Source organism: Halichoerus grypus, chromosome 9 (assembly GCF_964656455.1).
Source record: "Halichoerus grypus chromosome 9, mHalGry1.hap1.1, whole genome shotgun sequence".
In the NCBI taxonomy this organism is placed as follows: Eukaryota; Metazoa; Chordata; class Mammalia; order Carnivora; family Phocidae; genus Halichoerus; species Halichoerus grypus.
The window spans coordinates 80,092,667-80,108,738 of NC_135720.1; the positions used below are offsets into that span (position 1 = coordinate 80,092,667).

Here is a 16,072-nt window from a genome sequence, read left to right on the forward strand (position 1 = left end):
AAGGCGAAAAACAGATGAAAGCTGATCCTAGAGTTCGGGGTCACAGAGTTCAACAACTTATCCCCTAAGGAATTCTATTTGACAGTATCCATATTATAGCATTAAAAAAATACTTATTTTCTAGTTATAGCTTTATATGAAATGTGTCTGAAATTACCTCCAATTTTTTTTTTTTTTTGGTGGACAGAGTGTGGGGGGCGGGGGGTCCACAGGGAGAAGGAGAGGGAGAATCTTAAGTAGGCTCCACACCCAGCACAGAGCCCACAATGCATGGCTCGATCCCACGACTCTGAGATCATTACATGAGCGGAAATCAAGAGTCAGACCCTTAAGCGACTGAGCCACCCAGGGGCCCCATCCTCTAAATTTTTAAATTTCACAATATTGATAGAAAAAATGAATTCTGAACTAAGAGCCACATGAATTATCTTTTCAGTTCTGCCTCTAATTTAACTGTATGGCCTTCATCAAGTCTCTTAACCTCTCTAAACCTGTTTCCTCAACTTTTTAATGAGGAATTAGAATTAAATTAACTCCAGGGTAATGTCCATTTCTAACTTTCTAGGATTCTACATGTCTGGCCTAGAGGAAACCTGAACACATTCACAACTCAAGCGGACAATTACCTAGACCAGCAGTTCTCCAAGTCAATGGACTCCTGAAGATCCCTGAGACCCTTCCAGAGAGTCAACAAGGTCAAAATTATTTTCATAATAATAAGACAATTGCCTTTTTCACTATAGTTACATTTACCCTAATTATGCAGAACCAATGATAGGTAAAACTTCTACCACTTTAGCCAGAACCAAGATAGGGGTCACTGCACCCACAATAAAAGAATGTTGGTTTCACTTAAGGATACTTTTGACTGGGGCACCTGGTGGCTCAATCTGGTAAGTGCCTTCAGCTCAGGTCATGATCCCAGGGTCCTGGGATTAAGCCCCATGTCAAGCTCCCTGCTCAGCAGGGAGTCTGCTTCTCCCTCTCCCTCTGCTGCTCCCCCTGCCTGTGCTCTCTTGCTCTCTGTCAAATAAATAAAATCTTAAAAAAAAAAAAAAAAGAGGGGGTACCTGGGTGACTCAGTCGGTTAAGCTGTTGCCTTCAGCTGAGGTCATGACCTCAGGGTCCTGGGATTGAGTCCCGCGTCAAGTTCCTTGCTCAGCAAGGAGTCTGCTTCTCCCTCTCTCTCTCAAATAAATAAATAAAATCTTTAAAAAAAGAATACTTAACTAAGCAGTAAAATTTATTCATTTTAGTATATCTTGATCCTAAATACATCTTTTTAACATTCTATGTGATGAAATAGGAACTGCACATTAAGTACTTCACTGTAAAACAAAATATGATGGCTTCCTCAAGGAACATACTTGTGTGAATGTTTGAGTTGTAATCTTCAGGAACTTTTTTTTTTTTTCCATAAAATACCATGGTTACTGGCAACACTGACTAACAAACCTTGGCTTTGCAAACTTGGGTTTTTGGCAAATTTGGGATTTTGTTTGTTTTTTGAGTAGAGCCTGTCATTACAAGGAAAGCAACTGACAATATTTGTTGACAATAATAAAATTCAAGGGAAAAGCAGAATCTGGGAAAATTTGTATCTGCCACCTTAAGCATAATAGCTTATGCTGTTTAAGTTTAAATAGTTAAGACTTTTCTGATGAAATCAAAATATAATTTTTTGATATTACAGAAATTTGGAAGATCTACATAATTCAACAAAACAGTGTGTTTCAAATGACCAATACATCATGTTATAAAATCATGCATGGGTAAAAGATACATCAGACTGCAAAATACACCAATACATTGTAATATAACAGTGCAAAAGTTCACTAGTATGGTTTAAGATTCCACCTTGGAACTTTAGGAAATTACCACCTGCTGAGTTTTGGTGAAGATCAAAGAAGGATATACACAGTTATCTAAAAAGGTTACATTACCACTTCCTTTCCAAAGGATATATCTGTGTGAGGCCAGATTTCTTCATCTACAGTTCAACCAAAAATAACATAATGCAGGAAAATTTAATCCAGTTATCTTCTATTAAGTTAGACATTATAAAGATTTACAAAAATATAAAATAGTGCCACTTTTTTCACAAATCTTTGTTTTGGAAAATAGTTATTTTTCTTTTTGTTAATTTTTAAGTAATCTCTACACCCAACGTGGGGCTTAAATTCACAACCCAGGATCAAGTGTCAGATGTTCTACCGACTGAGCCAGCCAGGCACCCCAAAAATAGTTATTTTTCATAAAATGTCATTTTCTGTTAACATGCATTTATTATTTATTTTTAGATGGATTAAATAAGTTTTTAATTTCTAAATTTTAATTTCTAACACAGTAAGTACTGATATAACCAGATAAACAAAATCTTAGGAAGTCCTCCATAATTATGAGTAGAAAAGAATCCTAAAACCTGAGATCCACTGATCTACATAAAATCTTACCAAATCTTTTGCTAGGCAGCTCACATTCTCTAGTCATTCATAATCAATCCAGTGAGAGTAGGGGACAATGAAAGAAGACACATATATATTACATAATCTGTGATGAATATTATAAAACAGGTATAATTCCGAACAGTAAATTTGGAAAAACTATTTTGAAAGATTTAATTCAAACAGTTCCTGAAAGATAGGTAAGACTAAAGGAAAGTGAATTCCAGACAAAGGTCTGTTTGAACAACAGTAGGAAGATGGGAGAATGGGGACATGTTTAAGGAACAGGTCAACGGGGCTAGGGCATGGCACAGTGGTGGAAGTGTGACAAGTGCTGCAGTGGAAAAGTGAGCCAAGAGATTAGGCCATAAGAGTTTCAACCCCACAGTACAAGTCGGGACTCTGAAATGTATTCATAAAGGCTAATAAGGATTCTTATTCAGCAAGAGAATATTACAATCAGATTTCTACTCTGAAACATAGCCCTAAAGGCAATGCACAGGATAGGCTGTGTTGTGCATTGAGGAAAAGGGCCAAACACAAGGAGATGTGTATGGAAGAAAAAGTAATGAAGCCTGCACTCAGACAGGACTAGAAAGTGAAGGATGACCTCCCAGAAGAACAGGGTTTGGCAAGTGAAAGAATATGACAAGAGGGAAAAGGTGAGTGAAAATTCTGAACCTGAATAACTAGGGCAATGGGGCTATCATACAGGAAACAGAAGAAGATCCAAGTTTCTCAAAGGAGGTGGATTTGATGGGAACTGTGAAATTTGAAGACGTCTATAGAGCATCAGTTTAGAAATGATGGTCAAGTTGATACAGAAAGAAATTTAGGGGAAATCACTAAAAATAAGAATTGGAACCATGGGACTAATTATCAAAAATAAGAACAGAGTGAGTAGAGCAAAGTGCCAAGTACATGAGTTTATGAGACATGAACAGTAAAGGCATGGGCAGAGAGAATTAAGGAGTAAAAACAAAACAGGAAAAGTCAGAGACCTGACAGAGTGCATGACCACAAAAGCTAAGAGAAAAGAATTCAAGGAGGATTAGTTGGTGAATAGTTGAACAGGTTGGAAAAGAATAATGATCTAAATGAGGCCACTGGATCTATTAATTACGAGGTTACAGAGTAGTCTCTGTTGAGTGTTTAGGGCAGAACACAGATTACAATGAATCCGGGTTCATGGCCTCATTAGCATGGTATTAGGTACAGGAAATAAATATTTTACCCAGAGCTACATGAAAGTATGTTTTCCAAACAACAGTTTGTCTGCTTTTCAACCATAACAATTTTTTAATAAAACTATGTCTCTAAGTTTAACTGTTATTTTCAAACAATTTATTTCAGTCACGTAAAATACTGATTTTAGCATCAAAACAGAACACTATCATTTACCTAATAAATATGACACAAAAAGAATTTTTAAAGTAAGTATATATATGTATACAGTATTGTGCTACATATTGAACCTCACTCTACTGCTTAAAAGAGTATTATTCTTAGTGTAGATGGCTCCCTAATATAGAACATTTGAGGGCAAATCCAACAAATAGCATTTATTTAAGAAAAACCCCTATTACCCAATCCCTTTTTATTAGTAACATCAAGCAGAATATGAGACCAAGCTTAATTCTGGCATATTTATATAAAATGTGTATTTAGCCAGACCTATGTTTATACAACAGTAATATGTGAAATATCCATATTTGTTAGCATAATCTAGAAAACAACCACTGTTCAACAAAAAGAGTCTTCCCTTTACAAAAAAATCACTATTGGAATACTTTAAATAAATAAATAATCTTTCCCAGGATAATATGAAATTACAATTTAATTCTTTATTTAATTTACATGAAACTTTACAGGAATATATTTGTTTAAAGCAAATTCATGAAGTATTAATTAAAATGTATAGTTAAGGGGTTTAAAAACTGTAAAGAATAGTTTAGACACTGTCCAGAAGGTCTCCCCTCTCTCATCAGCTGGCAGGGGAAGCTGGAGCACTGTGTAGAACAGGAATCTGAGGGCAAGGACAAAAGAGGGTATGACAGAGGAGTTACTGCTTTACACTTGAAAGCAGGCAGTAGCTGCGAGACTGTCATGATGTTACCATCCCTTGTTTAGATACAGTAGACAGAACAGATTAATCCTGAAGGGGTTTTCAAAGCTTTGAGTCTTTAAGAGAACACAGAAAAAGGTAACTTAGAATTCTAAATGGGGCAAAGGCTCTGGATCCAGACCACTGGAAGATATCCCTCAGCTCTGCACCTTACTACTTGTATCAACCTAGCAAATTATTTCCACCTCAGCTCTCTCAGCTGTAAAATGAGATGATAAGAAGAGCTACCTATTAAGGTCAACATTAGAATTAAATGAGAAAATGACTATAAAACACTTGAACTACTGGCATATCACTGGCCCTCAAGAATCATTAGAAATGTACTGTTCTAGGATCATTCTGGATCTGGATCACCCGTTCAATCCATTATTATAATATATTGGCACCTTCCAACCCATGACAAAAACCTTTTCACTGTTCAAGTACTCTACCATACTATGTCAATGTTGTATGCCAAACAATAGAATGCTAGAGAATAGAACCAAAGTCCATGAAATTCTGGACCAATTCCAGAAGTACACCTTTAATAAAAAAAATAGCCCATTTTTTGACACACTAACATTCTTGTATACAACCATCAGGCTAGCTCCATTTTTGCTAATAACTCATTAAAATCACCAAATTAAACAACTGGTCTACAAATTCCTAACTTATGCTACAGCCCCCCTTCAAAAAAAATCAAACTTATCAGAAGAATATATCTAAGAAATATAAAATTCTGACTGAAATATTTTTTTCTGGTTTCTAAAACAGCTGTAGTGAAATCTGTCATATGTTCAAACTCATTCAATTCTCATCCTTCTCTCCCCTCCCCACCATGCCTGATAGAAAATCTTTCTCAAACTAATATAAACCTCCTCAATTTGCCATTGAATACACGGTGCCTACGTCTACACTAAGCACTCATTTGTTTTTCCCCATTATCTCAACGGCCAACACAGCAGTTTTTTTTTGAAACCTCAAACAAAAGGATTAAAGATACATAAAATCATCTGCTCTCATCTTCAATGATGGACAGGAAGAGCAGAGAAGCTAATACATTCCTCTTGAAAACACATACGCATGAATACACTTTGTTCTTCCCCAAAATACCAAAAGGATAACAGACAGCAAATCATGCCCACAAACCAAAACACAGTTGTTTCATCTAATTTTAGAAAAAAAATAACAAGGAACTGAAGAAAAGTTCTCCCTGGAATAACTCAATCCTCAAATCAGGGAAATTCAAAGAGCATAACATGGAAAAACCAACAGCCTCAATTCTCCCCTTCAGGATACTAATTCTATCAACACCAAATCAAAACAAAGCGTATGTTTTTAGAAGATCCCAAAAAGTTTGAAATCTCTTTTTCAAAGAAGGAAAAAAAAACCACTTACAGAGAACATGTCTAAATGTATTATTTCAAGCACAGGTGCTCTGTGGTTTACTCCAAACCTGTTTCTTTTTTGTACCATATTCTTTTTTTTTTTTCCCTTGAAAAGGCTCCACACCCAGCTTGTAGCCCAACTCAGAGCCTAAACTCAAGACTCTGAGATCAAGACCTGAGCTGACATCAAGGACGCTTAATTGACTGAGCCACCCAGGTGCCTCCCATATTCTTTTAAAGTCTTATAAACTTATTTGTTTATAAACTTACTTGTTTAAAGAAAACCAAACTATATCATTTACATCCAGAAGTATCCTTTATTTATATTTTAAAGTCTCATAGCCAGGTGTTTGTTATTTGATTACTTTGCTCAGCCCTAGGCAATACGGTTAGTTCTTCCCTTTCTGGAAGCTGTGAACAAGACTCAGTCTAGCTGTACTTGAGACAAGCAGTCTCAATCATTTTGTAGGTGTATCTCCAGATTTTGCTTAGGGGTACCTGGGTGGCTCAGTCGTTAAGCATCTGCCTTCGGCTCAGGTCATGATCCCAGAGTCCTGGGATTGAGCCCCACATCGGGCTCCCCGCTCATTAGGAAGCCTGCTTCTCCCTCTCCCTCTGCCCCTGCTTGTGTTCCCTCTCTCGCTGTGTCTCTCTCTCTGTCAAATAAATAAATAAAATCTTTAAAAAAAAAAAAAAACAGTTGTTTAATCTGAGAAAATCTTGTACTTTTTCCCTGGAACCTTCAAGAGTAGAAAGAAAATATAAATTATAATCTAATTGTTTTTGGAGGGAGTACCGCTCATATCCTAGGGACCTTCATACCATCTCGTCTCTTAAGAGAAACCTTTTCTTTAGTAATCAAGAATTTGTCCAAAATAAAAAACACGTATTTAAACTTGTACCCAGAATTCAGGTTAACTAGGTAAAATTGGCATTAACAAAAGACAGTTGAATAACAGCAAACTGCAACAGATTTATACAGAAATTTAATGTGTCTTTAAAAGGACTTGGGGAAGAAGAACAATTATTTCACAACAGTCTTACTTCTATGAACTATTACTACATTAAGCCTGTGTTCTGGTCTTCTTGCTATCAAGAGTCCAGGGGAACAGGAGATACAAATTCCACAAGGCAAAGACCTCTTCTTGCCAAAATTCTTTTTAAAAAACTTGGGTCATTAAAAGATCTTTTCTAATGAAAAACATTTCAAACCAATACTAATTTCAGAAACCTCATTTCTGAACTTGTACCTCAGGTACAATATATTAATAAAAGGGTTTTATGTTAATAGACTTAGGATATGTTTCTCATTGGGTTATATGGATCATTAAAAGTTCCTAAGGGGAGCCTGGCTGTCTCAGTCCATAGAGCATGCAACTCTTGATCTCCAGGTCGTGAGTTCAAGCCCCATATTGAGCACAGATTACTTAAAAAAAAAAGTTCCTAAAAAAACTGTCCAGTTAGATGAGAAAGTGAATGAACTATTTTCTAAGCATGTATAAGGTAAGTAGTCTCAAGCATTTTTGAGATTTATCACAACTCTCAAAGTTATTTAAACTACACCAAGGAAATGCTAAAAATTCCCACAGGTTCTAATCAATGCCCTATTTATTCTCCACATTTACTCTCCACTTGCTCCACCAAACCCCCAATCCCTCCTCTGCTCTGTTCCTGCCCTGGGAGGATGAGCCAACACAGATCATCACCTAGGCTCCCCAGGTGGGTGCCAGCAATGCAAGCCAATGAACAAGACCCAAAGACAGAGGGAGGTCAGGGAACTTCCCCTCCCTCCCTGCCTGACTGCTTCAAAGCCACAGTTCCCGGGGCCCTCCTCCACAATGCCAGCTCTCAACTCTCAGTTCCGGTAATCTCAGGAGAATTAAGGGCTTCTCACCATTGCTATTCCCTGGGTGCTCCCCCCCGCCCCCCACCACCACCCTTGTTTGTTCTCTAACCTCTGTAAGCTCTTCTTTTGCACCATCAAGGATGAAATCTCTTTTCCTGCTGGGAGCCTGCCTGATGCAGCTAACAATACCAAGTCTGGTTAATTCAAAACAGTACATTACATAAAGAAATCCAATTTTAAAAGTTTAACAAGGTCTTAAGATCTATTCAAGTATTACTTACTATTGCTATTTGTATAATTGTTTAAAAATTAAATATAACCAGTTCACTTCCAAATGAAGCTGGTTAAAAGCTGAAAAAAATCATTACAATTAAAGCTAGGTGTGAAATTTAACACTGTCCTGTCCTCTCAAGATAAATGCCTATAAGCACCAAATAAACTTAACAGAAGAAGAAAAAAAAAAAATCAATGAAGGGATTCTGGTAATCGATATTTCACTTCCTTCTACCATACACTGCCTGGTTAATCCAAACACTTTTTTGTTATTATTGAAGCCTTCCCTAGGCATAGGATAAAGAAAAGTTTTAAGCCAGTGGTTCTCAAATTTTGGTGTGCAAGTAAATCAACCGAGAAACTTGTTAAAATGCTAATGCCCAGGCCTCACCCACACCTTTCTGACAAATGTTTTCACTAGTTCCCAGATAACTGTGATGCACACCTAAATTTCAGAACTTCTTTAATTTGGCCAACTTTAAGATTCCACCAAAATCTCCAATACACTTTTTTTCTTTTTGAATGAACATTCCACATTAAACATGGCCAAAGAAACCAAAAAACAACAACAAAAACTAACATAGTAACAATAATAATGCACACTAACTACACACCACTGTGATATGTGTTTCACATGTATTATCATCTAATTCCGTCCTCACAAAAACACCAGGTAGATAACATTATTGCCTCCATTTTATAGATGAGAAAACTGGAAGTCCAGAGAAACTAAGTAATCTGACTACAATAGTGACTGGCAAAACCAGGATCATCTCTGGTCTGCCAGTCCCTCTTACCTGTGAGCTGGGTAAGCAAGCACTTGTATATAAATGCAACTCTGGAGCTTCAGGACTATCACAAAAAGGATTAAGCCTAAGGGCGAAGCAGTTGAAACAAGCAATAACCCTCCCTGTCCACTCCCTGCCCACAACAAGCTGTCTTGAGCTTGACCTACCCATCACTCACCAAGGCCTTCCACCTACACAGTATGCCATCACATACTAGTAGAACATCACAAGTCTGTATGTATCAGTATTCTTTCTACTCTTACCTACTGCATGGTAAGTACATCCAAATTCCATCTCCACCAAGTACTGGCTGTGAGCTTCAGCAGATTTAACATCTCTATGCCTCAGTTTCCCAATGTGTAAATTGTGGGTCATAATGTCAAATGCACTAAAGTAAGTCATGTAGTGATTAACTGAGATAATGTACATAAAGTACTTGCTTGACACACTAACACATGGTAAAAACTCAATAAACATTAGCTGCTAATCCAACATATCAATCCTAGGTCCCATTTATTTTCTCTTAGCCTTGTGTTCCCAAGACTGTGATAAAAGATGGAACATACTCTTACTTATTAGGAGCAAACTGGTAACAGTGGACTGAAGGCCAGGAGTAGAATATTTTAGAGTAAATGAGTCTCTTAGTAACCCTCAAATTGCACAACTTTGACAACTATCTATTTCCCAACTTTAGGTCAGCCCTGTTGATTACATACTAGTATGAAGAGTCTATAATTAACTTAATTCAAAACAACAATAAAATGTCACTCAGCACAGGGACTTGGGTCTTAATTTATCACTGTATCATCAGCACTTAGAACAGTGCCTGGCTCATGGCAGACACTCAAATATTTGTCAAATGAATGAAGGCATAAAGGTACCAATGCAGACACACCTTAGCTCATTAGTGAATCTTTACAAAAACAAGCATAATTATCAGATCAATACCAATGTGCCAAGTAACAAAGTTATTTTCAAAATTCCCCCACAGTATTTTTCTCCTTTTTTTTTAAGAGCAAAACATCTTGTGTGTGTGTGTTACAAAAAAAATAAATCCAACCAGGTAATGAAATAAACATATTTTTTTAAGTATCCCATTCTGGGTTCTCTGTCCTAGAATTTAGTAAACAGTTCAAGTTTAACTTGCTTCAACACTTCTTCTGGATGCTATGAGGTCTCCATCTTATAACCATGTTTCTGTAGTCCAGCTCCTAATTGACTGGAGAAGTCATCATCTACATTGTCATCATCCCAATCATCCTCCGAGACATGTGCATCTTCATCTTCATCTAAGCCAGCCCAGTCTTCCTCAGGGAACTCCCTGAACTCGTTGTCTTCCTCCAAGAGACTCAAGTCTACCGGCTGCTTTTTCTCTGACATGGTGACCCTCCCCACTGAAAACCTCTCAGGCTGAGGAAAGTTGGAACTCTCACTTTTTCTCACAGAAGACACCAACACTGCTGCCCCCTCTGAAGCCAGCTCTACCACACAGCTCGCCTTTCTTTTTTAAAACAAATCGTGGGCTTTTCTTTAAAAACTCTCCAACCCGGGGCTCCTGGGTGGCACAGTCGGTTAAGCGACGACTCTTGGTTTCAGCTCAGGTCCGGATCTCAGGGTCATGAGATCAGGCCCTGCATGTGGCTCTGCGCTCAGTGCAGAGTCAGCTTGAGACTCTCTCTCTCTCCCTCTCCCTTTGTTCCCCTTCCCCCCATGCTCACCCACTTGCATGTGCGCATGCTCTCTATATATATAAAATAAAAAAATCTTTAAAAACTCTCCAATGAGAAAAGTTAATTACCAACCTCAGCTCCACTAATCTACTAAAAATGTTAAAGGAGTCCCATAATAATGCATCATGCTCATCTCCTACCTTACATTCAAACAAAAACAAAACAAACCTAGTAACTATTTAACAATTATCACTTCAGTGATGCTGACTTTTCAGAATTTCTTGAACCATCCGAATAGAAGCCACAAAATGAAGTAAGTGCCCGTTAAGAGGTTAACCCTAACACCTAGAAGATAACTGTGATCTACTATGGGAATACACATAAGTTCCATTCTCAGCTATGCTTCTAAGCAGCCACATATGTAACTTTGTACAAGGTGCTTAATTTTTTGCCCCCATTTTCTCATCTGCAGAATAAGTTTCCCACATCTACTTCAACAAGTTGTTTTAAAGACCAAATGTATATAAAATGATTTCCAGAACAATAAAGTGCCATACAAATGTAAACTGTTAAATTTGATATAAACATCATCAGATTTTAAGTGGGTATTCCTATTCATCTTTCTTTTTATGTCGCTGCCACTCCTTATATTTCCTAGATCCAAAGATCTGCCAGTACAAAGAAGAACGAGTTCCTACTGACAGTCATATTTCAAACATAGTAGACCCTCAGTAGATATTTGTTCAAAAAGACATCCATCCACGTGTAATAGAAATTTTAAAATTCTGCTATATTCAATACCTTACCTTGTAAAGGTTAAGCAGCAGGTTACTTTCAAATAAAATAACAAGTGATGTAACTTACATGAAAGATGCCTGTGGTTTTGTCAAGAGCAACGCCTTCCTTTGTGCACATTACTCAGCCTGGATGTAAATAGTCACCTATGTGAATATCACCCAGGGAATGTTCTTCAATATTCTGGTTTCACTGGAGGCATGCTTTCCGCATAGAAAAGGACTTCCCTTCTCTTTAACACTAGCAAAATTTCTAAAGATGCCAGATTCATTCTTCTGGTTTTACAGTCTATGCTTCAGCACTTACAGGGAGAACTTTTTGTGGACTTGTGGTCACTTCTCAAATTATCATGTCATTCTTCTACTAAATATGAAAAGTTTATTTTTCAAGACCATAAACAGAAAAATATTCTAATACTTATATTTTAAGATTAATAATAGTCCAGGGCGCCTGGGTGGCTCAGTCGTTGGGTGTCTGCCTTCGGCTCGGGTCATGATCCCGGGGTCCTGGGATTGAGCCCCGCATCGGGCTCCCTGCTCGGCGGGAAGCCTGCTTCTCCCTCTCCCACTCCCCCTGCTTGTGTTCCCTCTCTCGCTGTGTCTCTGTCAAATAAATAAATAAAATCTTTAAAAAAAAAAAAAGATTACTAATAGTCCATTAAATTTGTCAAATAAGGGGTGCCTGGGTGGCTCAGTTGTTAGGTGTCTGTCTTTGGCTCGGGTCATGATCCCACGGTCCTGGGATCGAGCCCCACATCGGACTCCCTGCTCTGCGGGAAGCCTGCTTCTCCCTCTCCCACTCCCCCTTCTTGTGTACCTCTCTCGCTGTGTCTCTGTCAAATAAATAAATAAAATCTTAAAAAAAAAAAAATTGTCAAATAGAAGTATAGCTGTTTTAAATGCTAAACTTCCTGGTTCCTTTGAATATTATATAATGCCTCAAAAATAGGATTTAAGCTTTTTTGACCTTAGTTCTTAATTATCTACACATACATATACACACACGCGCGGATGTGTTACAGATCCATTAATAATTTATATTAAGCTCTTGGATGATGGTCTTGTATTTACAGTTTAATAAGAGTATCCTCAAGAGGAAAAGTTCCTAATAGTTCAAACCAAATAATGAAACACCTGTAGGGGCGCCTGAATGGCTCAAGTCGTTAAGCGTCTGCCTTCGGCTCAGGTCATGATCCCAGGGTCCTGGGATTGAGCCCCACATCAGGCTCCCTGCAACAGGAAGCCTGCTTCTCCCTCTCCCACTCCCCCTGCTTGTGTTCCCTCTCTTGCTGTCTCTCTGTGTCAAATAAATAAATAAAATCTTTAAAAAAAAAAAAAAAACCTGTATACATAGTCACCCAACCCAGCCTTCTTACCATTTTTCTTCTCATTTACCCAACTACGTTCTACTGCTGAAATGATTCCTACCTTGTTACAAAAGATGGGCTTTGTGTGCTCATTTTTGTTCTTTATGTCTATTATAGCTCAAGGGACATTCCTTAAATAAACACAGGCCATAAAAAAAAATTGTTCTAATAGTACAGGTGAGAATTTAATCATCCTTTGAAAACAAGCCCCCTCACAAAGATTACGAAGTTAATTATGTAATCTTTAAAAGACAGCTACTGCATTTATGGGCAATGATCTAACTCATTTGAGGAAAATATAAGTTCTATCTGAAACAGGAACACTGTACTATTCATTTTATCTACAATGAAAACCAGTGTTATATTACAGCCTAATTCTAATTCCTATAAACCCGTCAAAATAAAAAGTGCACAATTTGTATAATTTTCTGGAATTTACATCAGAGTGCTCGCTTCGGCAGCACATATACTAAAATTGGAATTTACATCAGAAATGATAAAGCAAAACCATATCAATGTTCAAAGCTGTCTCAACTTAAGAATGAAAAAAACAGAAAATTCAACATTAGTTTCAGAACCTCATTCATGACCTATATCATCCTCAGTCCTGTGTGCCTTCTTCAAGTTACATTCTTTAACACAATACCAGTTCTGCAGGTTTATTTGAACAGTCTACCAAATGAACTGAGATCAAGGCAACCTGGTCTGATGGAAAAGTCAGGGGTTTCATGGTCAGAAGACCTAGGTGTGAATCCAGACTTTGTTCCTCTGGAGCTGTAAGACCTTGAGCAAGTATTGAATTCTCTAAGCTTAAATTTCTTCATGTGTAAAAGGACAAGACCACCAACCCTGAAAATTATTTGGTAGATCAACTCCCTCAGTTAACGTTCTGATTATGGCAGATGCCTAATAAAGGGGTGATGATCTTATACCACTAAAGTTCAGAAATTATGATGAAGTACCTCATTAAGGGGATCACAAACTGTATGAAAATTATTAAAGCTGTAATACCTTTTTCAGTCTTTTAGTGAAAATGTTTTAATATACAAAAATAAAAAATTCAAAGGTTAGAAATCTTTTTAAAATTGACATTTCTAAATATCAAAATGAAGCTTCAATTATCAACAGTGAAAACGGGTTAATTTTCCAAAAAAATGTTTTGGATGCTTATATTTATTCAAACCTCACATGGTCAAAAATTTTAAAACTTTCTAAAAAGAACTGTACTTCAGAACCCAGAGACAGCCCAGTTATCTAAACAATGGGCTACATGATACTCCACATTCTCCAGGCAAAGTCACAACAGGATGAGCAAAGAGCCTTCAGCCTCTCTCAGATTTCCTGGCCACTGTTATTTTAAAACTTGATCACATAAACATAAACAGAGGGGAAAAAATCCACTTCAGATAAGCGTCATGGGTTATGATTTATGATCTGTTTTTAATACCTTGCATTAATTTACATTAAATATTGCAATAGCTTATTACATTTTTCTTGCTCATGTTTCTAGACACTAATGAAGAATATATGTATGTTATGGTTTTATATAATATATATTTAGAGTTTTTAATCATGATAATCTTTTCTTAAGGTCATTCATCACTTCTGTTACTAATTTTAAAAATTAGTTTTTGAAAACGAAAATGTAACTCAAACTGGGAAAACAATATGTCACATAGAACATACAAACTCAATAGGCAAATCTGCTTAAGACTAAAATGACTTCTGTTTACCACTGTGCATATAATTCCTGCGCAACTTAAAACACTCAAAATGAGCTGGATATTTAAAAGTCAATGAGTTATTTTGAATGGCTGCATTGTTTCAAGCTCTGGCTATAGCCCAATTTGTAATGTTTCTAAAATTGATGATAAAAAAAACACCAAGGTAATTTTTTCACTAAACAATTTCCAATTGTAAAACCACAACCCATGATATCTATGAAGTTTAGTTAATTTGTACAGATATGCCGTTTCACTGCCAACCTTTGTACCGTGACCACTCTAACCCAAGTTCAAGATTCACATTTTATGGTGTGAATAGTTTCAACTAAATCTTAAGAATTTCTAAAACTCTCAAACCCTGACTATATTTAGATACACTGCATCTACACCACCAGAGCATAACAGCAAATGAAACTTTTACTTAGCATGTACAGCAATCTGTGAAGTTGGGACAGTGTTCTAGTTGCTCATTAACATCTGTAAATTAGGATGTAAGCATTCCTCTACCACAAGTTTATGCCAGATAAAATATAACCTGTTTTCTTAAACTGTATAGAAATAGTATTTCCGACACCAATGTTCTAGTAATAACTCTACCAAATTATTTTCTACTTAAAATCCCGGAGTTTGAGCATTTTAATGGTTTTAAGGAGTTTTTGGAAATTAACAAATATAAAAAGCTCTTGTTCAGTAGCACCTATATAAATTAACATAGTCAAAGTACTGGACAACCTAAAGACTAAAATTATATCGTTAGACAGTCCCAACCTGGTCTCCTACATGATTAAACTAGTAATTTAATAGTGGCTGGCATCTGATCCTCAGATCTCAGAACAAACGGCACTATTCCTACACTGAATTTTACGCTTGTTGACTTAAGAGAAAGCTATCACGGAGTGTCCAAGTCAGAGTGGGTCACCTGAGTGCTCTGCTTCTACTTGGGAGCTAGAGTAGGTACACAAAGGTACCTTGGTGACGATAAACCCATGAAAGGAGACTCTCATTGTCTTGTGGAAATGAGAACCAGCCCTGGGACTACCGTGAGCCGCCGGCCGGGCCCACCCATCACCTGCTTCACCCACAGGCGTCCTCAGGAGGTGAAACCAGCCGTCGGCCCCCGGACAGCCCCAGGAGGCCCCGAAGCAGGGCGGCCGGAGCAGCGAGGCCCTGACGCCGACGCCCCGAAGCAGGGGCTCCGCGTCACTCACCGGTGCGGACGCGAGGGCAGGTGCGCGGCAGGGAGGCTACCTGTGGCCGGAGAGGTGGAGGGCGGGGTGAAAGGTGATGAAGTGGAGCGAAAAGGGCGACGACGTGGACAAGCTCTGAGACGGGGCGGCGGCGACCGGGATCCTGCTAGCTTCCTGCTCGGACAGATCCCGGGTCCGTCTCCGCCCGCCCGCCGGCGCCCAGCCTAGTCCCCAGCCTCGGCGCGCGCACGTCACGGCTACGGAGCGCCCAAGGGGGCGGGGGCGCGGCGGGCCGGGGCGGGCCGACCGCGCGCGCGGGCGCACGGGCGCGCGCTCCGAGAAGGGGCGCTCGGCTCCCGTGGCTGCCCCGCCCCTCCGCTCGCCCCCGGCCGGCGGCGCAGAGCCTCCGGGGCTGAGGTGGGCGCGCTAGAGCGCGAGAAGGGGCCGCCGCGAGCGCAGCCGGCGGTCCTTGTTCCTCCCCCTGCGA

The 16,072-nt window shown here is 38.6% G+C and overlaps 2 protein-coding genes across 4 annotated transcripts in view; both read right to left on the minus strand.

The window, feature by feature from the left end:
• MYO6 (myosin VI) overlaps nucleotides 1–15,828 on the minus strand; it is a 143,008-nt gene extending 127,180 nt beyond the window's left edge. For 2 of the 3 annotated variants that reach the window (XM_078055074.1, XM_078055072.1), the window contains exon 1: nucleotides 15,607–15,828. The gene's annotated coding sequence lies outside the window, so the exon portion shown is untranslated. The remainder of the gene's footprint in view (nucleotides 1–15,606) is intronic. The other variant, XM_078055073.1, reaches the window with a different exon arrangement.
• Nucleotides 9,956–10,314, minus strand: LOC118536866 (SEM1 26S proteasome subunit). Its single transcript, XM_036094088.2, has one exon. The coding sequence runs from the start codon at nucleotides 10,221–10,223 to the stop codon at nucleotides 10,011–10,013; it is 213 nt and encodes a 70-aa protein (XP_035949981.2). The 5' UTR covers nucleotides 10,224–10,314; the 3' UTR covers nucleotides 9,956–10,010.
• Nucleotides 15,829–16,072: the final 244 nt, after the last annotated feature.

Excerpts from the sequence above, each read along its gene's own strand:
- LOC118536866 (XM_036094088.2), bottom strand. The coding sequence starts at position 10,223 with ATGTCAGAGAAAAAGCAGCCGGTAGACTTGAGTCTCTTGGAGGAAGAC.